This window comes from Pipistrellus kuhlii, unplaced genomic scaffold, assembly GCF_014108245.1.
Source record: "Pipistrellus kuhlii isolate mPipKuh1 unplaced genomic scaffold, mPipKuh1.p scaffold_m20_p_23, whole genome shotgun sequence".
Lineage (NCBI taxonomy): Eukaryota > Metazoa > Chordata > Mammalia > Chiroptera > Vespertilionidae > Pipistrellus > Pipistrellus kuhlii.
In genome coordinates, this window is record NW_023425522.1 from 9,003,552 (window position 1) to 9,028,877 (window position 25,326).

Sequence of the window (25,326 nt, forward strand, 5' to 3'; positions counted from 1 at the left end):
CTGGCGCGCCACCAGAAGGGGAGTCCAGGGCTGGGCGGCCTGGGGTCGGCTCAGTGGAGAGGTTTGGACGCCACGGGTACCCGTCCTCGGCACTTCCGCCTTTTCCTTCTGCCCAACCCTTAAAGCCCCTGGATGTTGAACCCGGAAGGATTAAGCCCAATTACCGGATGTGACGTTTGGCCGAGGCGCGCAGGTGGGAGCGGAGAAAGCACAGAGAAAGGGTAGGGAGGGGCTGGGGCCGGGTCTGGTGGGGCCGGAGGCGAGAGCCCCGAGGCTAGAGACCCCTAAGCACGCGCGTGCGCGCTGCAGCAGAGGTGGGCGGCCCCGCGATCGGGCGGCAGGTCCCGGACACGTGACCGGGGCGGCGGGCGGCCCTCCGACTCCGCCGAGAGCGCGATTGTCTTGAGCGCTCGCCTGCCCACAGGCCCCGTCCCAGGTCCGGCAGTCAGCGACAGAGCCGGGCGCCCACGGCCCGTGCGCCCCCGGCAGCACCATGCCTGCGCTCCTGGAGCGCCCCAAGCTTTCCAACGCCATGGCCAGGGCGTTGCACCGGCACATCATGATGGAGCGGGAGCGCAAGCGGCAGGGTGAGTTGGGGCCGCAAGCGGCAGGGTGAGTTGGGGCCGAGGCGGGAGGGCACACACCCATGTGGACACCGCCGTTCCAGACCCCACCCACAGGCAGATCAGTGCTGCGGTAGGAGCTAGTATAGGGATGGAACAGCCCCGAGGTGGTGGGAGTTTAAATCCCCAGGTCTGAACTCCAGAATTCCTCAGCTGGAAAGGACCTTGGAGAGCACCTGATGAACCTCACCTCTCCCTGTCTCCTTGCAGTGATTGGAAGCCTCTTACCAAGAGCACTGGGATAGCCGTTTTTGCTGGTTTTCAGTCTCTAACATTCTAATTACTTTAACCATTCTGCCACTTTTCCTGTTTGACCCTTCCTCCAGAGGAAGAAGAAGTAGACAAGATGATGGAACAGAAGATGAAGGAAGAGCAGGAGAGACGAAAGAAAAAGGAGATGGAAGAGAGAATGTCGTTAGAGGAAACCAAAGAACAGGTATGTGTTCCCTTGATCTTTCCCAGCGCTTTCTCCCCGTGGCTCTCCTACCTTCACCTTTTCCTTCCCTCCTTTTCCAGATCCAGAAACTGGAAGAGAAGCTTTTGGCCCTTAGGAGTAGAAGCACCAGCTTTTCCTGCAGCTCAAGAAAGTTTTACACGAGGAGGAAAAGCGGAGGCGAAAGGAGCAGAGGTGGGATTGGAGAGCTAAAATTAGAATTGGGGCAGAACTTCTAGATGGAGCCAGGTAACAAAAGATGGTGTTTGTGGCAAGAGGAGCCACTTGTCCTTGATGTTTGACCTGCCTTCCTTTCAACTCTAGTGACTTGACCACTCTGACATCAGCTGCATACCCAAAGAGCCTGACTGTTCACACGGGAACTCATCTCCTCAGCATGCAGGGTGAGGATTAGACACCACTTGTCAGAGGGGCCCTCCTGGGCCTCCCAGACTGCCACTTCAGCATCATGAAGCCCCTCTCCGTCTCTAGGGAGCCCTGGAGGACACAATCGCCCAGGCACCCTCATGTCAGCTGACAGAGCCAAACAGATGTTCGGACCCCAAGTGCTTACAGTAAGGAGTAAAATTGGGTGTTTCCCCTTTTACTTCCACCCACCTTACCAAGCCACTATTCAAGCAATGAGTGTGACACTTAAATGTACAGAGAAAAAATGGAAGCATACACAGTCACTTGAGAGTCTGCTTTCAAGTTTACAGCGAGTTCTCATCCTTCTCAGACCCGACATTACGTGGGCTCAGCAGCTTTCACAGGGACCCCAGAGCATGGGCAGTTCCAGGGCAGCCCAGGTGGTGCCTATGGGACTGCTCAGCCCCCACCTCACTATGGACCCGCTCAACCAGCCTATAGCCCTAGTCAGCAGCTCAGAGGTAAGTGGTGGGAAAAGGGGAGAGGGGGTGCTTTCCTCAGGCCCAGAGGGTAATGTTGTCAACAGAGTAAAGGGAGGGTCTAATGGCTGTGCCTCCTTTTTCAGCACCTTCAGCCTTTCCTGCAGTGCAGTACCTGTCTCAGCCACAGCCTCAGCCCTATGCTGTGCACAGCCACTTCCAGCCCACCCAGACAGGTGAGAACACCCCATTCATGGGCCCTGGGCCCTCAAGTTCTCCCTTTCCTGTTCTCTATTCACTTCACACACACACCTTCCCCCACCCAGGGTTCCTCCAGCCTGGTGGTACCCTGTCCCTACAAAAGCAAATGGAACATGCTTACCAGCAAACTGGCTTCTCTGACTCAGTGAGTGTGGAGCTTGGGAGATCAGGGGAAAGGGCTTTTGCTATGGGGAACCCCAGGCTTCCTCGGGTTCTGACTCTGTTCTCTGCAGTCCTCCCTGCGCCCCATGCACCCCCAAGCTCTGCATCCGGCCTCTGGACTCCTCGCCTCCCCCCAGCTCCCTGTGCAGATGCCATCCGCAGGGAAGGTAAGGATGGCGTACCTGACACAACTTCTATAGTCTGTGGAAAACAGGATTGGGTAGGACAGGCCCTCATCCGTAGTTTTCCCTTCTTGGGGGAGGTTATGTGGGGATGAAGCGGAAGGGAGAACACGCACACTGACAAACCCCTTTCATCACCACCACCAGTCCAGCTTTGCTGCTACTAGCCCAATCTGGCCCCTCGCTCCCTTTCCTCCAGCACAGCCAGAACCCAAGATTCTATCACAAGTGACCATCAAATTTCATCTTCAACTGCACCCCATCTCCTACCTTGGGTGAGGGTCCCTGGTATCTCCTAGGCCAATAAAATTTATCTGCCATTGCCCCTGGCTACTACTGTTTGTGTTCACCCCCACCCAGGCCATGCTAAGGCTGCTTAGAGGGTAGGGGATAGGTAACATGTCATGGCAAATGAGTGTTCCCAGACTGGGGACACTCGGATGATTGTAATGAACTCACTGACACAATCTAATCTATAATCCATTTTTGGTTCCGTCACCAAGTACCCATTTATTCAGAGTAGCCAAGTTGGGGCTTCATATTAAACTTGTAGTTTTATTCAGGTTTGATTTTAACAAATGTGTCAGGGTAAGAGCCCACAGGAAAGGGTGAAGCCCACGGGGGCAGGGCCCTCCCAGATGCCTGTGGAGGGGGACAGGTCCCCTTTCCTCTCCTCCTCTTCCCTCTCCGGCTAAAGGGATTTGGGGAGAGACATAGGCATGGGGAAGGAGCTGGTCCCCAGTCTGTAGGGCGGTGCTTGGGATAAAGGGCTATAGGAACAGAGACCAGACCAGGGATGAGTTGGGGGGGGGGGCACACGGACCATTTGCCAGAATCCACGGCTGATTCCAGAATTAAAAAAAAAAAAAAAAAAAAAAAAAAAAAAAAATCTAACCACAAGCAGCACCCACCCCATCTCCCCCACAGGGCTGTAGTGTGAGGGGAGAAGAGGAAGGCAGCTTCACCGAGGCCATGGCTCACTCCTGGCCAAGGAAACAGGATGAAGGGCAGGGGCTCCCCAACAGATTGAGGGGGTGGAGGAAACCAAAATAAAACATCAAATAAATTGTGTAGGAGTCCAGCCAAGGGCCGGGGCCAGAGCTGAGCCAGGCTGGGGGAGGGGGCCTCTGCAGGCTGGAGGATCACTGCGCCACCACCGCCACCCTGTGTACAAAAGAGAAACCAGGTAAGACAGGATAATACCTTTAACAGGAAGAAGGGTTAGGGGCCAGAAAGCCTAGGACAATTAAGACTAAAGCATCCACAAAGTATGTGAAGGGGGCTTAAGGGAGTTTGTGACACTCACCTGGGAGCCAGTTATTTTGCCATGGCCTTGATTGCAACAGCTGCCTCCTCCGTCATGGCAGACAGCACTGTAATCTTCAGGGAGCAAAAGGGAGAATCAGAAACCTGAGCTCAGGGACCACGCACAAGGAGCAAAGCTGGACACAGAAGTGGGTGGGTGGGGCACTATACCAGGATCTCCTCTCCACAGTCGTACTTCTGCTCAATCTCCTTGCCAAGGTCTCCCTCAGGCAGACGAAGGTCCTCCCGCACCTCCCCACTGTCCTGGAGCAGTGATAGATACCCATCCTGGATGCCAATCAGCTGGGGAAGAGAGGGAAGGAGGTTGACACAGGGTCTGACACACCAAATACCATCAATCAGTATCTGTGCCCCCACCCCAACTGACTAACCCTACATCAAGACCATCCACATACCTGGAAATCATTCCTTTTGATGTTGGGAACGTCCATATTATGAGTTGACGGGCAGATATCTTCATATTTCTTCCCAGTAAAGATGTCAATACCGACCAGGTGGACCTGTATGTACACATTACATCAAAGAGAATCCCAACTAAACTTCAGGATGGAGGAGATAAAAGTTCAAGTTGTCCCTGGTTGGTGAGGGAAGTTAGACTAGATTGGGCAAAGATTAGGGGAATTGGTAATGAACCATAACCAAAACTTCTAAAAGAAACCTGAGGTGAAAAGACCACCATTGAGGCTGGGTTCACAGCACAGGGAACATGCAGGCTGGTTTTGGAGTAGTCAGTTATCTCGAGCTAGCAAATCATTGGTAAATAAAATGCTAAAAACTTGGAAAATAAGAAAGGTAGAAGGGAAAGAGCAGAGAATACAGGAAGGACTGAGAAAGGAAGAGAGCTGAAAAAATTACTTAGGGGAAATCAAAGAATGAAGCAAATAGGAAATAAGAAAAATGTGAAGTAGGAGAATCTAGGACATCAGGGGGTAACCCAGGATTTATGCCAAGTCAACAGAAGACAGGGTTGAACTTTTGAGGAAAAAATAAGTCTGAAGTGCCAAGGAAAGCACTGGGCAAGAATGTTAGGGCCCAAAAGGCAAGGAGGCTGTTAACTCAAGGAGAGGGGGCTGCCTCCCTGGCCTCCTTCAGGGAAGGCTGTATTTCGTTAGGACTGAAGAAACCCTGGGCAAAGTGATACAAATAAAGAGCACCTATAAAGGGTCAAGGAAAGATGAACAGAAAAAGTGAAAGGATGGAGCAGCTAAACAGCCAGAGCACAAAGGACCACCAAGAGAAGTTACAGGTTCACACAGAAGGGAGAGGAGTTATCAGAGAATGATGGTGGAAGAGGCTCAAGGCTGGTAGCAAGTGTAGAAAGGAAGTATCCAGGGCTGAGTGCTGAACACAAGGAATTGGATAATAGATAAGAAAAGAGTTAGCCGAGACTGGTTTGGCTCAATGGATAGAGCGTCGGCTTGGGGACTGAAAGGTCCCGGGTTCGATTCCAGTCAAGGGCATGTACCTTGGTTGTGGGCATATCCCCAGTAGGGGGTGTGCAGGAGGCAGCTGATCGATGACTCTCTCTCATCGATGTTTCTAACTCTGTATCCCTCTCTCTTCCTCTCTGTAAAAAATCAATAAAATATATTTAAAAAAAAAAAAAAAAAGAAAAGAGTTAAATAGAAGGCTAGGACTGCTGATAGCTTGCTGCCAGGAGCCCCATGGGCAGGGAAATGTGGGGAAGGCAAGATGTGAAGCGGTGGAATTCTAACCTTGGCATGGCCGTGCTTGCCAGTCTTGGAGGTGGACATCTCCACAATCTTACATGGCCGTCCTTTGAGCACCACAAAGCCATTCTTACGTAATGCTGAGCACTGCATTGGGAAGGTGGCTGAGGCCCCTGCATCTCCTGTCTCGAAGTCCAAATCATCTGCCATTTTAAGAGGCTTCGATTCCAACTAGTCAAGAAAAAAACTGGGGTCAGCAAGGATAGAGGCTAACAGTGTCTCCAATTTATCCCATTACTCTCTAGAAACTGCTTCATTTTCATTCCAGATGTTTATTCCATTACCCACTTAAACAAAAATTCCTAGATTAAATACTGACTGTAATCACAAATACTTGAGAACTCATGTGCGTGTTAGGGAGAATAAGCTGGATCCCCACCCCAAATGAAAGTTAAAAGGGACTTGGGAAAAGAAGTTTTGGGGCATTAGGATGTCAAATCTGAGATGGGCAAAGACCTAATCCCTGGGGAGGGGGAGGACTCAGGTGTTACTTGCCACTGAAACCAACTACCCCTTTAGCCCACACATAACCAGGGCTATAATTAGGTGAGCAGCTATGAGCCAGCCAAAGGGCGGGGCTAATGTGGAGGGGAGAAGGGAGGGTGGATACCGGAGGACAGGGCCCCACCCGTCTCTGTTACACCCCCCCCCCACCCTATCCACACACAAGCTAGTCATTGGTACAGGAAACCACAGGGCTCTTTGGGGGATTCCCGCCTCTCCAACAGGCATTTGTAGATGCAGCCAAGGGGGAGAAAGTAGTGTTGTTTTCTAACTGATCCCCCTGCCAAACACCTCGATCTTGTTTCCCAAAGGGAACCCAGGAACCCAGCGTCTCCGTGAGGGCCCTCCCACTTTTCCCAAGATGCTTCGGTCCTGTCGGCTTTTCAGACGGGGCCTGCAAGTCCGTAGAAAGTAAGGGAGTTGGGAGTGGTGAATGACAATAAAACGAAAGCAAAGACTGGTAGTAATTAGTAGTATAACTTATAGTAGGTTAGTAGAATTAAGACTCTAAAACCAGAACTCCCAAAACATACACATGGAGGAAGACAGTGACAAGGTTGTGAGCCCCTAACCGCGGGAGCTCATGTGCCCCGGACTTTAAGGCGCTGTCAGCACCACTGAGTTGGGCTCCCGTCCAATCGCCCTCGTTTTCTCCATTTCTCTGACTTCCAAGCAAGAAACAGTGTCGCTTACTCCTGGCTGGCCCCCCTCACTTCACCTGTTTGGGGGGGAAGCTCCAGGGGCCCATGAGGTGGGAGAGCGCTAACATATGCCCGCAGTGGCTCTCTCGGTGATCACGATCCGGGCCGCCGGCTTCTCCCACTCCTCAAACCTCCAAGCTCCCTCAGGCGCCCACGAGGACCTGCTTCCCCGCGCTGAGGGTTGCCGACTCCCGCCCATGTGGCCGCCCGAGGCTTCCGGTGGCCGGGACTTGGGGGGAGGGGTCCCCGCGCTGCCATGCGGACCCAGTCCACGTTCGGCCATGCGGCCTCTGACCCCGAGGGCAGCCTTCCGTACGGGGCACTTCCGGTGCCGCAGCTGCCCCCTCCTCAAAGGCCGCGCCTGTCCGGAGCCACGCCGGCCTCCCCTCCCCCGCCGGCCGCCAGCTCCCCCGAAATGCCCTCTCACCGAATAGCCCCCTCCCCCACCTCACGTGGCCGCGCGGCGCCGGGTTCTCAACCGCCCAGGTACCCTTGTCCCGGCGGGCCGATCTGGCCCCCGGCCCTCGCCCCGGCGTGACCGCCTGGCGGCCTCTCCCGCGTGGCGGCCTCGCGGCTCGCCGTCCCCCGCCCTGCGTCGCTCCAACGTCACCCGGCGGGACCCAACCGTCACCGCACGGGCTAACCAGGGCAGCACCCGCGCCTTTCCGCACCTCGCGCCGCTTGCCGACCAGACCCCGGCGGCGGCCACCGCCGCTCCTTTCTGCCCCCTCCCCGACCCCCGCGCAGTTCCATCTCTCCTCCCAGGTCCAAGTCAAGGTTCCGCGCACGCGCGCCCTGCTCGCTCTCACCTCGCGCGAACGCAATAACTCGACCCCGTCCGCTCGCCGCGAGCTCAACCGCTGCCTCTGAGCCCGCTGCTGCTGCCGCCGCCGCCGCCGCCGCCGCTGCTGCACACGGGTCTTAGTACGCAGGCGCCGACTCCCCACTGACCAACCAAGCAGCCCTGTGACAGCCGCGCAAGCGTGCTATCCAGCTCCTCCGCCCTCCACCCCCGCACTGCGCAAGCGCAAAGATCCTCCCCAAGCTCCATCCTCCCTCCCACCTACCCGGCCAATGACGTGTACGCGCGACTCCGCCCCTCACTAATACTGAGTTCAGCCCACTAGTAGGCAACGCGCAGGCGCACCCGGTTTTTTAATCCCTTTAACCTCCTCTTCCCTCCCCGTGATAGACCACTAGCCCTACCGGACAGTTCTTGCGCCTGCGCAGTAAGGAGCCCTAGCCTCCACCCTCTGAAGGAAACGCCTCGACCACAAAGCGCATGTGTGTGGGACTCTTGGCCACCCCTCCCACCTCAGACGTCGCTCCTACGCCGGACGTAGGAAGACCACGCCATCGTCTCGCTGGTCTCATCTAGGACGCATGCGTTGTAGGAAACGCCCCACCACGGCTGTAACCGGACCTAAACGCCTCACACGTTTCAGAAAACTTGCCCTGTGAAGTGGGCTCCCTGTCTCAAGACCGCCCCCCACCCACCCGGCCTCAGACCCAGTCGCACACATGCGCAGCAGAGCTCTTTGCCCTCCAGTCGGCCCAGAGCGCCAGTGCGGCCGGGCTATCACCCATCTCAGCTTCGGTTCTGAGCTGTAGGCTCTGCTCTGCCATAGAGTTTCGTTCGGAAAGATAGAGCGGTCCTGTCTCGGCCACCATCTTGTTTAAACGCTTGATCCGCATTGGTCCCTGTGGCTCACGCAGAGGCTATTCTACCTCTGAACCCTGAATTAAGATACTTATTTGTAATTCCCCTTTCCCCCCAATCCAACTGTTCTCTGTGATCTCCAAAACAATTCTCTGCTAGCGCACTTAGAAAAAAAAATTATAAGAATGGTATGTTAAATTCCACTGACGTTCTCTTAAATTATAGATGTCCGTGAAGCTGGAAACATCAACCAGGCCATAATTCTATAGCACATGTGTCAAACACAAGGCCCGCGGGCCAAATCCGTCCCGCCAGGCCTTGCAATGTGGCCCGCACCGCGCTGTCATCACTGCACTCCGCTGCGTTTCCATCACAATGACAGTTTATGACTGTTCAGTAAACCATTCGGCCCGCGATTTAGGCTGGATTTTAGATTTTGGCCCCTTCTCTGATTGAGTTCGACACCCCTATTCTAGAGAATAAAACTGCATTTCCAGCCCTGATCGGTTTGACTCAGTAGATAGAGCGTCAGTCTGTGGTCCCTAGGTCCCGAGTTAGATTCCGGTCAGGGGCATGGGCCTTAGTTGCGGGAGCATACCCAGTGGGGGGGGGGGGGGGGGGGGGGTGCAGGAGGCAGCTGATTGATGTTTCTGACTCTGTCCCTCTCTCTTCCTCTCTGTGAAAAGTAAATAAAATACATTAAAAAAAAACACAACACCCTGCATTTCCTGAAAACTTCTAGTCTCCCACCAGTTCCCAGGTTTCCAGTACCACCTTCATGGCTATTTTGTTTGCTTCAGTAAGCTAGGTGAACAATAGTACTGTGGAACAAGAGGAGCAACTAAATATCTGGGATTAGAATCCAAAATCCTGAATCTGGTTCTTTTATTTTATTTTTTTACAGAGAGGAAGGGAGAGAGATAGAGAGTTAGAAACATCTATGAGAGAGAAGCATTAATCAGCTGTCTCCTGCACACCCCCTACTGGGGATATGTCCTCAACCAAGGTACATGCCCTTGACCAGAACCGAACCTGGGACCCTTCAGTCCGCAGGTCAACGCTCTATCCACTGAGCCAAACCGGTTAGGGCTGGTTCTTTTATTTATTTTTAAATATATTTTTATTGGCCGAAACCAGTTTGGCTCAGTGGATAGAGCGTTGGTCTGCAGACTGAAGGGTCCCAGGTTCGATTCCGGTCAAGGGCATGTACATGGGTTGCGGGCACATCACCGAGGGGAGGTGTGCAGGAAGCAGCTGGTCAGTGTTTCTCTCTCATCGATGTTTCTGACTATCCCTCTTCCTTCCTCTCTGAAAAATCAATAAAATATTTAAATAAATAAATAAATAAAATTTTATTGAGTTCAGAGAGGAAGGGAGAGGGAAGAGAGAAACATCAATAATGAGAATCATCGATGGGCTGTCTCCTGCACGCCCTCTACTGGGGATTGAGCACACAACCCAGGCATGTGCCCTTGACTGGAATCCAACTCAGGACCCTTCAGTATGCGGCTGCTGCTCTATCCACTGAGCCAAGCCAGCTAGGACCTGAATCTGGTTCTTGTTTAAGAATCCTGTGACATGATAAATGTGAGCTGCAAACATCAGCTTGAATTAATACATTTAGGTAGCACACCAAAGGCCCAGTGCATGAATTCATGGACTAGTAATGTCCCTTGGCCTGGCCTGCGGAATTGGGCAAAACCAGCTCTGATATCCGCTGAGGGGTCCCGGATTGCAAGAGGGCAAAAACTAGGCCGAGGGACCCCACCATTGCACTACTGGGGCCGGGGAGGGATGTGGGAGGTTGGCCAGCTGGGGATGGTGGAAGGGACCCAGGACATGTCTAACCCCTCTAGCTGAGTCCCAATCACGGGACCCCAGGAAGAAGCTAACCTACTTGTTGGAGCATCTGCCCCCTGGTGATCAGTGCACATCATAGCAGGGGTTCAGGAGCCTTAGCATATGGTTAGCATATTATGCTTTGATTGTTTGAACAGACAACCAACCCCATGATGGAACACTTAGCACATTAGGCTTTTATTATATAGGATTATACTATCACCCCTCAGCTCTTTCCATTCAATTTTCTGAAATGCTTGCCCTTTCCTTTGTAAAACAAAATTTTCTGGCCCTAGCCAGTTTGGCTCAGTGGATAGAGCATTAGCCTCCAGATCATTCTGGTTTTATTTTGGTCAAGGGCATGTACCTTGGTCGCAGGGCGCTGGTCAGGCTGATGGAGGATATTTCTGTCTCTCCCCCTCCCTTCAGCTCTCTCTAAAAATCAATGGGGGGGTGTGTGTTGGGGAGGTAATATCCTTAGGTGAGGATCAACAACATACATGAGATCACAGTAAACTGTGTCTGTATCTCATGTAAAGATAAATTAAGACAGCTGATGGAAAGAATTCCCATAGAGAGAAATCAGGCAAGGATTAGGGTTCTCTGTGGTATAAATATTTCACAGTGAACTGATCCTTATCCAGGGACCTGGGCAGGAACTATCTATTCTTCCACCCTCAAGGGCTTGCATAAAAGTCAAATCCATCAGCCAAAACCGGTTTGGCTCAGTGGTAGAGCATCGGTCTGTGGACTGAAAGGTCCCAGGTTCGATTCCAGTCAAGGGCATGTACATTGGTTGCAGGCACATCCCCGGTAGGGGGTGTGCAAGAGATAGTTGGTCGATGTTTCTCTCTCATCAACATTTCTAGCTCTCTATCCCTCTCCCTTCCTCTCTGTAAAAAAAAAAGTCAAATCCATCAAATGGATATTGAGAATGGTCAAATAGGTAACGCTTTGAAGAACAGGTCTTGAACCTACTCTCACAACACCCAGCTGCTGGGATCATAGCAGAAATCTTGACTGCACTCACCCATTCATTCAGTTAATATTTACTGAGTCTAGTAAGTACCAGATACTTGGGACACAAAGATGGTGAGCTTAGCAGTATGATCTCTGCCCCACAATTGGATGGAATGAGATTATCAGATAATAAACAAAAATCCAATGTTGGTCTGTGTGCTCAGGCCAGTGCCTGTCTACCACTAGTGAGTGATGGGTTTATAATGAGAGTAGGTAGGAGGAGAAGCCCCCTGAAGTATGCCTGAGGGATCTTTGTGATTCTGGCCTTGCCTCTTTGGAAGTTGAAGGAAAGAGCTGTAGGTGGAAAAGAATGAGACTGAAGTTGTTCTGGGTCTGGAAGAAAAGACCTATCTACCCTCGTTGAAATCTTGCTCACCCTGGGTGCTAGAAAAGTGAGAACATTTCTTAACAACTGGACCAAGTGAAGAGAAACAAGGCTGGGGACAGAATATAGACCCGGCTCACAGAGGAGGGAAGCTAAGGAGTCAATCATAAATGACTACAGCATGTTGACTATGATAATTCATTTTCTCATTCATTCATCTCCAGGTGGTCTCAGAAGCCTTGCTCTGTGCCATGCTTTATGGCCCATGGGGGAAAGCCAGGCACCTGTAGAGCAGTGTGGTGCAGCCCTTTGTAAGGAATGTGGAGTTGAATGAGCACTAAGATGGGGTCAAACCCAGTCTGGAAGGCTGGTAGGTCTTTTGGCAGTGGAGACACCAAAGCTGAGGAATCAGAGGATCAGCCTTCAACAGGGTGAGGAAGGATCTGGGAGTTCTGTGAATGAGATAAAGACACAGCCTAGCCATAGACGGTTTGGCTCAGTGGAAAGAGCATCAGCCTGTGGACCGAAGGGTCCCAGGTTCGATTCCAGCCAAGAGCATGTGCCTGGTTTGTGGGCTTGATCCTCAGTAGGGGGTGTGCAGTAAGAGAATCAATGATTCTCTCTCATCATTGATGTTTCTCTCTTTATCCTCCCTTCCTCTCAGAAATTAATAAAAAATATATTTTTTTTTAAAAGAAAGAAGTCGAGCCGAAACCGGTTTGGCTCAATAGATAGAGCGTCAGCCTGTGGACTGAAAGGTTCCAGGTTCGATTCCGGTCAAGGGCATGTACCTTGGTTGTGGTCATATCCCCAGTAGGGGGTGTGCAAGAGGCAGCTGATCGATGACTCATCGATGTTTCTAACTCTCTATCTCTCCCCCTTCCTATCTGTACAAAATCAATAAAATATATATTTAAAAAAATAAAAATAAAATAAATAAAATAAAAAGAAAGAAGTCGGGACTGGTTTGGCTCGGTGGATGGAGCATCGGCTTGTGGACTGAAGGGTCCCAGGTTCAATTCCCGTCAAGGGCATGTACCTTGGTTGCGGACACATCCCCAGTGAGGGGTGTGCAAGAGGCAGCTGGTCAATGTTTCTCTCTTATAGACATTTCTAACTCTCTGTCCCTCTCAATTCCTGTGTAAAATCAATAAAATATATATTTTTTTTTTAAAAAGGAAAGAAACAGCCCAGCTGGTGTAGCTCAGTGGATGAGCGTCAATCCATGAACTAGGAGATTAGGTTTCAATTCCTAATCCAGGTTTTGGGCTTGATCCCTAGTGAGGGTCCTGTAGGAGTTAGCCTGTTGATTCTCTCTCATCACTGATGTTTATATCTCTTCCTCCCTTTCAATTAAAAAAATATATATTTTATTGATTTTTTACAAAGAGGAAGAGAGAGGGATAGAGAGTTAGAAACATCGATGAGAGAGAATCATTGATCAGCTGCCTCCTGCACACCCCCCACTTGGGGATATGCCCGCAACCAAGGCACATGCCCTTGACCAGAATTGAACCCGGGACCTTTCAGTCCGCAGGCCGATGCTCTATCCACTGAGCCAAACCGGTTTCGGCTCCTCTCCCTTCTTCACTCTGAAATCAATCTATCCTATCTAATAAAAGAGTAATATGCAAATTAACCATCACTCCACTACACCCACAAGCCATGCCCACCAGCCATGCTCACCAGCCAATCAAAGCGAGCAAATTAACCCCAACCAAGATGGCTGTGGCCCAGAGGGCAGGAGAGAGGCTTGGGTTTCCCTGGCAATGGAGGAAGCCAAGCTTTCCACACACCCTGGAGGGCCCAGGCCTCCACTCAAGGGTACAAAGTTTCAATTATAGAAGGTAAATAAATTCCAACAGAAATGGTGGTAGCCATGGAGCTGAAAGAGCAGGAGGGTAGGGCTGCCCGGGGCTATGGAGGAAGCCAAGCTTATGCAGCCCTGGCAGGCTCAGGCCTCCACTCAAGGCTACAAAGTTTCAATTATAGAAGATACATAAATTCCAACAGAAATGGCTGCCGACACAGAGCCAGCAGGAGGCTTGGCTCCACTCCAGAATACAAAGTTTCAATTGTAGAAGATAAATAAATTCCAGATACCAAGGCCTTTGCTTGGGTCGCCAAAGGCCCCTCACCCAGGCCACCCCACACCCCAAGGGAACCCCCACCCTGATCCAGGACACCCTTCAGGGCAAACCAGCTGGCACTCACCTGTGGACCAGGCCTCTATCCTATCTAATAAAAGAGTAATATGCAGATTGACCATCACTCCAACACACAAGGTGGCTGCCCCATGTGGTCAAAGATCCTGCCTCCATGAGGACACAAGATGGCCACCACAAGATGGCCAGTAGGGGAGGGCAGTTGGGAGGGACCAGGCCTGCAAGGGTGGGCAGTTGGGGGCGATCAACCCTGCAAGGGGAAGGCAGTTAGGGGTGACGAGGCCAGCAGAGGAGGGAAGTTGGAGGTCAACAGGCTGGCAGGGAAGCAGTTAGACATAAATCAGGCTGGCATGGGAGTGGTTAGGGGGTGATCAGGCTGGCAGGCAGCAGCGGTTAGAGGCAATCAGGAAGGTGAGCAGTTGGGAGCCAGCAGTCCTAGATGGTGAGAGGGATGTCTGATTGCCCATGGGATTGGACATCCCTCAAGGGGTCCCAGATTGGAGAGGGTGCAGGCGGGCCTGAGGGACACCCTCCTTCCTGTGCACAAATTTCGTGCACCAGGCCTCTAATATATATATATATATATATATATATGAAACATTATATATATATGAGACATTTTACATATATGAAACATTTTATATATATGAAACATTAGCTGGGTATCAACCCATCTTGGCTGGTCTAGAACCACAAAAAGAATAGTTCAAGATGTAAAAGTGGCCCTGACTGGTTTGGCTCAGTAAATAGAGCGCCAGCCTGCAAACTCAAGGGTCCTGGGTTCGATTCGGTCAAGAGCATGTACCTTGGTTGCAGTCGCATGCCCAGTGGGGAGTGTGCAGGAGGCAGCTGATTGATGTTTCTAACTCGCTATCACTCCCCCTTCCTTCCTCTCTCTCTCTCTCTCTCTCTCTCTCTCTCTCTCTCTCTCTCTCTATATATATATATATATATATATATATATATATTTTTTTTTTTTAATTTTTAATTTTTTTTTTTTTTTAAGAGGTGGTGAGGAGCAGGTAACATCTGTGTTCAGAGAAGAAAGATTCAAAGGGCAGGTTGGGGCCTCAGCTGTAGGCCTCCAATCCAAGGGGATACCCTTGCTGTGTCTTGTGTGCCCTGGGATCTAGCTTCTCCCACTGAGGCCATCCCAGCCACTCCCAGGCTGATCTGGATGGCATCTTTTCTGCCTCATTACCTCTGTGATGATCCAACCTAGCACTTGTCCTACAGACACACGTCTGTCTACCCCTCCAGACTATAAGCAGTGTCTTTCCACCCCCAGCACCCACCACAGAGCCTGGCATATGGCCAGTTCTGAATGTTGATAGAATGAATAAACTGGAGGGAGGAGGCAATCTGAGCAGGAGAAACTGCCAAGAACACAAAAGGATATCAGGAAGGAAGAGTGTTGAGTCTTCTTAGCACTTCAGGTAGGTGGTCTTACTATGCTGTGGGCTCTCCTAGAGGGAGATGAAAGCTCAGCTTACTTATGCGTCAGTTTGGTAACAAATGATACACAGTGCACCCAGTGATTACTATTTTGTTTCAGATGCTTCAGATACATAGTCAAAGTAGTTTACAGATCAAGAGGAAGTCTACTTGAGAAACCACTACTGGAGAGCCTAATGTGTGCATGGACCTGATTCAGAGGATGAGGTCTGAAACTGTCCTGATGACATAATTAATGGAGACTCTTGGGAAGGGTGTAGTGCATTTTGCAATGGGAATGAGGTGAACTGTTGGAGAGAGGGCAGACATTGTATTATACAAAGATTGTCCCAGTAATATTTCTCATCTCACATGTTCTTATCCTGTGTGATCTTGCCATTCCCCATTTAGAGGTCTGATGGATGTGGGCAGGCTTGTGGTTGCTTTGACCAAAGCACAGGGTGAAAGTGCTGCCATGTGCCTTACAAGGCTGGGTCATAAAGAGTGATGCAACTTTCACCTTACTGTTTTATTTTTCTTTTTTAATCCTCACCTGAAGATATTTTCCCACTGATTTTTAGAGAGAGTGGAAGAGAGAGGGAAAGACAGAGAGACATATCCATGTGAGAGAAACATTGATTGGTTGCCTCCTGCATGTGCCCTGACCAGGGCCCTAGCAGGGGAGAAGCCTGCAATGCACTTATGTGCCCTTGACCGAATCTAACCTGGCACGCTTTGGTCTGCAGGCCAATGCTCTATCCACTGGGTCAAACCGACTATCACCTTATTTTTTTTACACACTTGCACCTGATGCCCTGGACCATCATGAAGAAAATCTAGCTACCACATCCAGGCTGTTAGGAAACCGAGGCTATATGGGGAGGCCATGCATAAAGACTCCTGTCAACAGTTGTAGATATGAGGCCTTTGAGTTGTCCTTGCTGAGACTATGGGCATTGTGCAGAGACAAGCCAACATCATCATGCCATTCACGTCAAAATTCCTAAGCTATAGGATCCATAAACCTATTAAAATAGTTGTATTTTATACACTAAGTTTTGAGGTAGTAACTGGAACAAGTGGACAACTTAAACACTATAAGAATCATTTGACCTTTTGGTTTATGATTAAAGAGGCTTCATAATGAGTCAAGTATGAGTTTCAGTAAAAAAGTTTATGACACACATTTTAGCTGCTTAATGGATTGTAATGGCTTATTTAGTCATTTCTTTGGTTTTAGGATATTAAGTCTTATGGCTCCATATGACTGCATATTAGTTTGTACAGGTTTATTTGTAAACATTCCATTTAATTTGCATTTTGTTCTACTTGATTGAAAATTCAATAAATATAATGATTGTTTTTTAAATATATTTTTCTTGATTTCAGAGAGGAAGAAAGAAGGAGAGAGAGAAACATTAATGATGAGAGAGAATAATTAATCGTCTGCCTCCTGCATGCCCCCCACCAGGGACTGAGTCTACAACTTGGGCATGTGTCCTTGACCGGAATCAAACCCGGGACCCCTCAGTCAGCAGGCCAACACTCCATCCACTGAGCCAAACCAGCTAGGGCAATATAATGATTCTTTAAAAAGAATGTTGTGCCCTGACCAGTTTGGCTCAGAGGATAGAACATTGGCTTGCAGACTGAAGGGTCCCAGGTTCGATTCCGGTCAAGGGCATGTACCTTGGTTGCAGGCACATCCCCAGTAGGGGTTGTGCAGGAGACAGCTGATTGATGTTTCTCTCTCATTGATGTTTCTAACTCTCTATCTCTCTCCCTTCCTCTCTGTAAAAAATCAATATATTTTAAACTTACACGGAAGAGAATCCCTCCACTCCCTGGCTTGAGGCCCCAGTCTCCTGCCTATTTACAGAAGAGGGAGTCCCCTCTCCCACCACCCTCAAAGTCCTCCGAGTCAGCCCCACAGTTCATCTGAGCAGTCCATTTTAGGAGCTACCTTGGTTCCCCAGACTGAGCTGTCATGTCAGAGTTTGATCTGAGAGGCCACACAGACCTGCCTATCCAGAAAAATACGCACCATCCTCATTGCCTTCTGGAGTCTGCCAGGGAAGCCTAAATCCCCACCAATGGCATCAGTCTCAGAGCCAATTCAATTCCACCAAGAACCCAGGAAATGGCTTTAGACAACCATTCAGGGCCACTCAATTTAGAAAAAGTTTCCGCAGGGATTCAAGACCTGCCAGAGTCAGGTGCCAACCTACCTGTCCCACTGTTCCTTCCTTCCATAGCCCTGCAGGCCTCCTGCATTTGACATAATAGTCGCGCCTTTCCCACTCCTGGGCCCTCACTGCTTTTTTAAGTTAGCCTCTCCTGTCTAAGAGAATAGAGAGATTAATACTCACTAGTATTTTATTAAGAGCTCACCCAACCCTAGGGCTATAAATCTCATCTATACACAGGACTCCAAAGGCAAGACTCTAGCTCTGTCTCCTGAGCTGCAGACTCCTGCCTCCAACTGCCTGCTTTTGTTAAATTATTTTATTTTTTATTTTTTCTTAATATATTTTTTTATTGATTTTATACAGAGAGGAAGGGAGAGAGACAGAGAGTTAGAAACATCGATGAGAGAGAGTCATCGATCAGCTGCCTCTTGCATACCCCCTACTGGGGACATGCCCACAACCAAGGTACATGCCCTTGACTGGAATTGAACCCGGGATCCTTCAGTCCCCAAGCCGACGCTCCATCCATTGAGCCAAACCGGTCCCGGCTGTTAAATTATTTTAAATTGGAGGCCCAATGCATAACATTCATGCACTGGGGGTGGGGGGGGGGAGAGGGAGAGGAAGGAAGAGGAGGATAGAGGGGGAGAGGGGGAGAGAGAGACTCAATCTGGCCTGCACCCTTTTTCAGTCCAGGAGCCATTGGGGGATGTCCGGCTGACGGCTTAGGCCTGCTCCTGAGCTGTCAGCTGGACATCCTTAGCATTGCTGTGGAGGTGGGAGAGGCTCTGACCATCAACACTGCACCTTCTGGCCGAGGGGAGCTCCCTCTGTGGGAGCCCACTGACCACCAGGAGGTGGCTCCTGCCTTGAGCATCTGCCACCTGGTGGTCAGTGTGCATCACAGAAACCTATGGTTCTGCCATTCGGTTGATTTGCATATTACCCTTTTATATAGAATTTATCTGAAAGAGAAAGAAAGGGGGAAGAGAAGGAGATGAGGTGTGGAGAGAGAGAGAGTTTTTTTGTTCCACTTATTTATGTATCCATTGGTTGATTTTGTATGTGCCCTGACCTGAGATCAAACCCACATTGGCAAATGGGGTGATGCTCAACCAATTGAGCTACTCTTCCAGGGCTCCAACATGCTGCCTTGAGGTCTCTTGGGTGTTTCAAATCAAACTCCTGACTATGTTCTTCCTCTAGGGTTTCTCAGCAAAGTAAATACCATCGTCATCCAGCAAAGTACACCTCAGTTAGAAACCCAAGTTTCCTGATTCCTTTTCACACATTCCTACACATCCATCCCACCACCAAGTCCTGCACACACTATTTCCAAAACATACTTCATGCTGGTCTTTCACTGCCCCCACACTAACTATGCTCCCAGCATCTCTGCCTCCCTCCAACTTATTTCCACAGAATAACCAAATATTTTAAAACAAATTAAGTAGGGAAGATTGTGCATGGAGGGGAGGTATATGAGAAGTTTCTGTATCTTCTGCCCAATTTTGCTGTGAACCTCAAAATGCTTTAAAAAATCAGTTGATCAGGCCACATGACTCACTCCCCCTTTTAAACCCTTCAAAGACTCCCCATCATTCTTGGAATCCATCCATTTGGTTGATCTGGCTCTGCCCACTTTACCCTCCTCCTTATTCTCTGAACTTTCCCCTCTAATAAACTCTGCTGCCTCAGGGCCTTTGCACTAGTTGTTCCATGCGCCTCAAACTTTCTCCCCTCATCCCTTCGTTAGCTGTCTTCTTCTCAGCCTTCAGGCCACAGTTTCAGCTGTGACCTGCATCCTGGCAATGTCTTCCTGACAGCCTAATCTAGATTAACTCCCCACATCCTTCTCTTCTCTGTCACACCGGCCTGTGCATTTCCTTCAGGGCTGTTATTGTATCTATAATTAGCATGTGTATCTAAACAGGTACACTGTCTTGTTAACTAGAATGTGAGTCATGTGAGGGCAGGAATCTTGTGTCTTATTCACCACTATATTCCCAGCACCTTTTATCACATCTGGCACACAGTAGGTAATCAGTGCATATTTATTGAAATAAATGAATATGCATATTTTACTGTAAACTATCTGAAATATTTTTAGAAGTCACAGAGTTGCTAACAAGCACTGCAATTATCAATAGTTATTGCCGCACTTGTCTTCCTCACTTCAAGGTCAGAAAATGGTACTCAGTAAATGGCAGCAGTGAAATTAGAGAACAGATGATTTAGTATCATGAAAGTTGAGATTTAAAAAGATTGATCTGGTCTGGCCAGTGTGGCTCAGTGGTTGAAAATCAACCCATGAACCTAGAGGTCCCCAGTTCAATTCCTGATCAGGCCACATGCTAGGTTTCAGGTTCAACCCCCAGTACAGGAGGCAGCCAATCCATGTTTCTCATCAATGTTTCTATCTCTCTTTCCCCTTCCCTCTCTGGAATTAATAAAAACATTAAAAATATAGATAGTTCGGCCAAAACCGGTTTGGCTCAGTGGATAGAGCATCGGTCTCAGACTGAAAGGTCCCAGGTTCAGTTCTGGTCTAGGCATGTACCTTGGTTGCGGGCACATCCTCAGTAGGGGGTGTGCAGGAGGCAGCTGATCGATGTTTCTCTCATCGATATTTCTGGCTCTCTATTCCTTTCCCTTCCTCTCTGTAAAAAATCAATTATATATATATTTCTGTAGCAGCACTATTTACTAGAATTGTGTGGACAAATATTCCTTATCAGTACTAATACAGTATCCACTAGCCACTTATGGCCATTGCTCTTGAAACATAGCTAGTGGTTACTGTATTGGACAATTCAGACCAGTATCACAAAGACCTGTCAGGAGGAATGTTTGGGGCCCAAATGGATAGGGACTCAATGGGAAGACAGAAGGCTGGATCTTGGGTCTTCAGAGCAAATCTAAGAGATTTAAACTTTACCTATGAGTCTTCAATGGGAAGTCATGGAAGAGTTTTAAGCAGAATAAAGTATTTCATTCATAAAGTTTATTTTATTTTTTTACCTCTTTTTTCTCTTATTTTTGTTAATCCTCACCTGAGGATATTTTTTCCATTGACTTTTTAGTGGGAGAGGAAAGAATGGAAGGAGGAGGGGGAGAAGAGAGAGAGGCCCTGACCGGGGCCAGGGGATTGAACCTGCAACTCAGGTACATGGTTTTGACTGGGAATTGAACCATCGACCATTTGGTGCCCTGGAAGATACTCTATCCACTGTGACACCCCGGGGCCAGGGTTCTTTTTTTTTCTTTTTTCATTTCTTTATTGGTTAAGGTATTACATATTTGTCCTCACATCCCCCATTACCTTCCCAACCCTCCTCCCCCAGCCAGGGTTCTTACCCTATTCTATCCCCTCCTTCCATAGGCAATTGTGCTAGTATATATCTTTTTATTTTCATGTATACTGACAAGACATAATTGTCACTTGTGGGAATGTTGTTTTTTTTAAGTGAAAAAGAGTTTATTAGTGAGACTGAGAGTGACTACCCCACAGACAAGAGCAGCTGGGAATATGTGTTTTTAAGTAAAATCATTGTATATGTCATTCTGTTTCTTGCTTTTTCTCTAAACATCTATTTTACAAGTACTTTTTTTTTTTTTTTTACCATAAGTACTTCTAACTGGTTGTTTCTAATCGCTGCACAATACTCCATGGTATACACTCAGCTCACCACATCTTACCTATCACACTCCCAGCGATGGGTGCCCAGGATGCCTCCAACTTCCCACCTGCAGGTACTCATGCATGTCTCCTCACAGACCTGTAAAAGAATCCCCGTAGGTTATGTGCTCAGAAGGTGAATTTCTGGGTCATAGGGAATGTGTATATTTAATGTGCCTAAATATTGCCCCAGAAAAAATACATTTTGTAAAGTTTTTTCTGGCTGCTTTTTTTTTTTTTTTTTTTTTTTTTTTTTTTTTTTTTTTTTAATATATTTTATTGATTTTGTACAGAGAGGAAGGGAGAGAGATAGAAAGCTAGAAACATCGATGAGAGAGAGTCATCGATCAGCTGCCTCTTGCACAGCCCCCATTGGGGATATGCCCGCAACCAAGGTACATGCCCTTGACCGGAATCGAACCCGGGTCCCTTCAGTCCCCAAGCCGACGCTCTATCCATTGAGCCAAACCGGTCTCGGCTGGCTGCTTTCTTTTATTCTGCCAAATATTTACTGGTCATTTACTGGATGTCAGGTATAGTTCTAGGTACCAAGAATACAGCAGTGAATAAGACAGACAAGATCCCAAGCTTACAAATTAGAAACAAGAAAATATGAAATATCAGGTACTATTAAATACACAGTGAAAATAACGTAGGCAATGGAACACAGGGGCTGGGAGGCTACTTTGCTTGTGAGGTGCTTTCTGAGAAGTGGGCTGGAGGGGATGGGAGCCACTGAAGGTGAAGAAGCCAAGCAGGCAGGAGGCTATGCAGTGGTGGGGGTGAGAGCTGCTGCTGGTGTGAACCCGATACGGTGGAGCCTTTTACCAAGATAAGGCACCCGGAGATCTCCAGCTTGCAGTTGGCCATCATGGGCCTGCAGGCATAGATTGGGGAGTCCTCTGTATTTGTGTTGTTTGCTGCTTTCCTAGCGCTACTGCAACAAAGTACACACACTTGGCACTTAAAGCAACAAAAATTCGCTCTCACGGTTCTGTAGAAGTCTGAAGTCAGAATGTTGCAGGGCCCTCCTCTCTCTGAAGCCTGGAAAAGGATCCTTCCTTGCCTCTCTCAGCTTCTAGCAGCCACACACTCCTTGGCTTGCAGCTGCGGCACTTCAGTCTTGGCCTCTGCCATCACAGGGCATTCTCCCTTCGTATCTGTCTTTAGGAGCAGTTTCCTCTTATAAGGACACCAAGCATATTGGGTTAGGGCCCCCTAATGACTTCACCTTAACTTGATTACATCTGCAAAGATCCTATTTCCAAATAAGGTCACATTCACAGGAGCCAGGGGTTAGGACTTCAACATATATTCTTAGGGGACACAATTCTGCCCGTAACAGGTCAGATGTGAGGCTGTGGGAGAGGGTGAGTCTCCACAAGAGAGGTTACAGAGGCAGGACAGAGGGCTGGGGACTCTGACCTTTAGGAAGGGGCAAGTAAAAGACTGAGGACCCCTTGTAGAAATGTGAGAAGAAAATGGCCACGGAGACAGAAATAAGGGCAAAAAAGTGCTCATTGAACTAAGTAATATGACAACTGTCAGTATCTTTCTTGAATGCTGACTAAGAGAAGCAGCGGAGCCTGGGAAATTTAGTTTGGAAGGAAAAGCCTGACATGTGGAAAGAACTAGAGGGGATGCGAAGCCATGAGGTTGGTGAGGCAGATGGAAACGTGTAGTCCCAGCACGGCGGAAGGAGGTTGATGACTTGGAAGTTGGGCTCTGGAATTAGGCTGACCTGCATTTGAATTTCAGCTTAGCGTGTTCCACAGTATTGTGACTTTAAGCCAGTTGCTTCCCTTTACTACAGCTCAGTTTCCTTATCTGGAAAATGAGATAATTTTCATAGTATCCACTTCGAAGGACAGTTGCAAGGACTAAATGACTGAAGGCCTTTAATGTGCTTAGGAGAGTATACTGCTTTTAGGTTAAAAAATAATAAGGTTTCAGAAGGAGGTGGTAAGTAATATCAGATATGGTAGATAGGACAAGGAAATGGACAATGGAGAAAAGATCAAGGATTTGGCAGAGTGTCAAACAGGGGAGGACAGAGGAAGCAGCAGCTAACGAGTAGATGGGAGAGGGTGGACGCTGTAGGTATGAAACACCTCACTGTAATGGGTGAGAAATAAGAGAACAGGAATTGGATGAGAGAAGAAGTAAAATCTGATTTGAACTGCAACAAGAAAGTTGGAGGGGAATGTTGCTGGGAGTATTTGGTTCTAGGGGCAGAGGTGACCTCTTTTATTTTTTTTTACATATATTTTTATTGATTTCAGAGAGGAAGAAAGAGGAAGAAAGGGAGAAACATTAATGATGAGAGAGAATCATTGATTGACTGCCTTCTGCATGGCCCCCACTGGGGATCGAGCCCACAACCTGGGCATGTGCCCTGACTGGGAATCGAACCATGACCTAGTGGTTCATAGGTTGATGCTCAACCACTGAGCCATGCTGGTCAGGCAGTGACCCCTTTTAAATCTTTCAAATCCGATCTCAGTTTGATGCCACAAATCTCCGCCTTTGCTATATAGGAGGAAGTGCTCTACAGATGGGGATGGGTACTGAAGAATGATCCCTTGGGGGAATGTGGTGATGTAACTCAGCAAGGAGGAAGTGGGAGGGAGGTAAAAGAGGAGCTGAGAGGTAGGCTTGTCAAGTTCCAGAAGCCTATGGAGCAATGGGCTAGAGAGCGCCTGGTTCAGAGTCTGATAGACGGTGGGAAGAACACAGGGCTGGAGACACGTTTAAGTGCCATGAGTAGCAGGTAGTCACCCAAAGCAGGGGAATGGATAAAACACTACAGGTAGATGGCAGGTGGCAAGAGAAGACAGTCCAGGAAAGATTGAGGCTGGTGAGGAGGGCCAGCCACAGAAGAAGAGGTATAAGAAAGGTTGGGCAGTGAAAGCTACCGGAAGAGCACTTCTCCTGATGGAGTAGAAAGAACCAAAAAACACCCACTGAATGTCTCAATTAAGAAGGGACTGGCCCGGCCGGCTGCACAGGTAAATCTTAATAATAATAATTATATATATATATATATATATATATATATATATATATTTGTTTTTAAGAAGGGATTGTAAGACCGTTGCTGAAGCCATGACAATGGAGTGGGAGAGCAGGAACTGGATTTGGGTTGGTGGGGTGAGAAAGAAAGATGAGGGAGCAGAGACAGTAAACACTGCTTTCAGGAAGTTTGGTGTTAAACGAATGGAAATAGACAGGGCAGTAGTTAAAGAGGCATGGTGGTGTTTGTTGAGCAAATGCAAAGAGAGTGACAGAGGAAGGAGGAAGCCTTTTCCTTAGAATGCCTTGGAGTCCTTGCTATCCCTAGCACAGAATGATATTTAAATTACCGGGAAATTACATGCACAAACCCTTCAGCTGAACAGGGAAATTAATTCAGTTGAGCACCTCTGAGTGGCATCTGCTAATTCTTACCCACGAAGGTAGAGAGTGTGTAACTGTTGTGTGTACGTATGTGTAGTTTCATGTCTCAGATGCTGCAGCCCCCCACCCCTAGTCTCCTGACTAATTTTAAAATATTTTTGGTTTGTTTTAATATATTTTTTATTGATTTCAGAGAGGAAGGGCGAGGAAGAAAGAGATAGAGACATCAATGATGAGAGAGAATCACCGGCTGCCTCCTGCAGGTCCACCTCTGATGTGCCCTGACAGGGAATAACCAGAGACCTCTTGATTCATGGGTCGATGCCCAACCACCGAGCCACGCCGGACAGACCCACGCCATTCATTCTTTGGTTGCATTAGGAACTATCTTGCTTGCCTTCCCCCAGCCTTGCTTGGTCTTCTGCTTCCGGCATCCCTTGAATTCGGGGTGGGCCCAGGTAAATCGGTCCTTCACAGGCTAAAGGAGGGTGATCATTTCTGTATCCTTCACTGCCTCGCCTTGTGATCTAGTTGTTTTCTCTCTCTCTCTCTTTTTTTTTTTTTTTTTTTTTTTTTTTTTTTGTCCATTGTATCCTGGGAAACAGAATCCTCAATTCCAAAACAGTGAGGCGAAAGGCACCTGATTGAACCACACAGCAAGGAAGCCAGTGCCAGCGGCCCCCGGACCTGCCGGGAGAGGGCGCTCCAGGACCGGGCAGGCCGCGGCTGGAGCGCCCAGGCCGGGTCTGGCGTGGGACACCTGGACCGAGGGAGCGCACGTGGGGCCGAGTTGCGCTTGGAGGCACGTGTGCTGTCCCGGCGCTGTGTCCCGGCTAAAAATACACTCTC

The 25,326-nt window shown here is 48.8% G+C and overlaps 2 protein-coding genes and 1 long non-coding RNA gene across 7 annotated transcripts; 2 read left to right on the forward strand and 1 right to left on the reverse strand.

The window, feature by feature from the left end:
* Nucleotides 1–106: 106 nt before the first annotated feature.
* On the forward strand, nt 107–2,832 carry GPS2 (G protein pathway suppressor 2). The gene is given in 13 exon segments (XM_036451770.2): nt 107–221; nt 425–587; nt 950–1,059; nt 1,140–1,170; nt 1,173–1,251; nt 1,381–1,460; nt 1,549–1,631; nt 1,796–1,946; nt 2,051–2,140; nt 2,231–2,310; nt 2,399–2,494; nt 2,657–2,677; nt 2,679–2,832. Coding segments are annotated over 12 exon segments (978 nt in total). The 5' UTR covers nt 107–221; nt 425–493; the 3' UTR covers nt 2,742–2,832.
* A 212-nt stretch (nt 2,833–3,044) lies between these two features.
* Nucleotides 3,045–7,760, reverse strand: EIF5A (eukaryotic translation initiation factor 5A). Of its 5 annotated transcripts, none has more exons than XM_036451775.2 (6): nt 7,580–7,760; nt 5,551–5,736; nt 4,231–4,335; nt 3,986–4,117; nt 3,816–3,889; nt 3,045–3,673 (listed from the first exon to the last, which is right to left on the reverse strand). In XM_036451775.2, the coding sequence occupies exons 2-5, from the start codon at nt 5,713–5,715 to the stop codon at nt 3,827–3,829; spliced, it is 465 nt and encodes a 154-aa protein (XP_036307668.1). In that variant the 5' UTR covers nt 5,716–5,736; nt 7,580–7,760; the 3' UTR covers nt 3,045–3,673; nt 3,816–3,826. The 5 variants fall into 5 exon arrangements, with proteins under 5 accessions (XP_036307668.1, XP_045442532.1, XP_036307669.1 ...); XM_045586576.1 differs by lacking the exon at nt 7,580–7,760 and adding an exon at nt 7,442–7,460; XM_036451776.2 differs by lacking the exon at nt 7,580–7,760 and adding an exon at nt 7,218–7,241.
* LOC118726712 lies at nt 4,335–5,896 on the forward strand. Its single transcript, XR_004990381.2, has 2 exons — nt 4,335–5,212; nt 5,454–5,896. It is a non-coding gene; the product is annotated as an uncharacterized LOC118726712 (long non-coding RNA).
* Nucleotides 7,761–25,326: the final 17,566 nt, after the last annotated feature.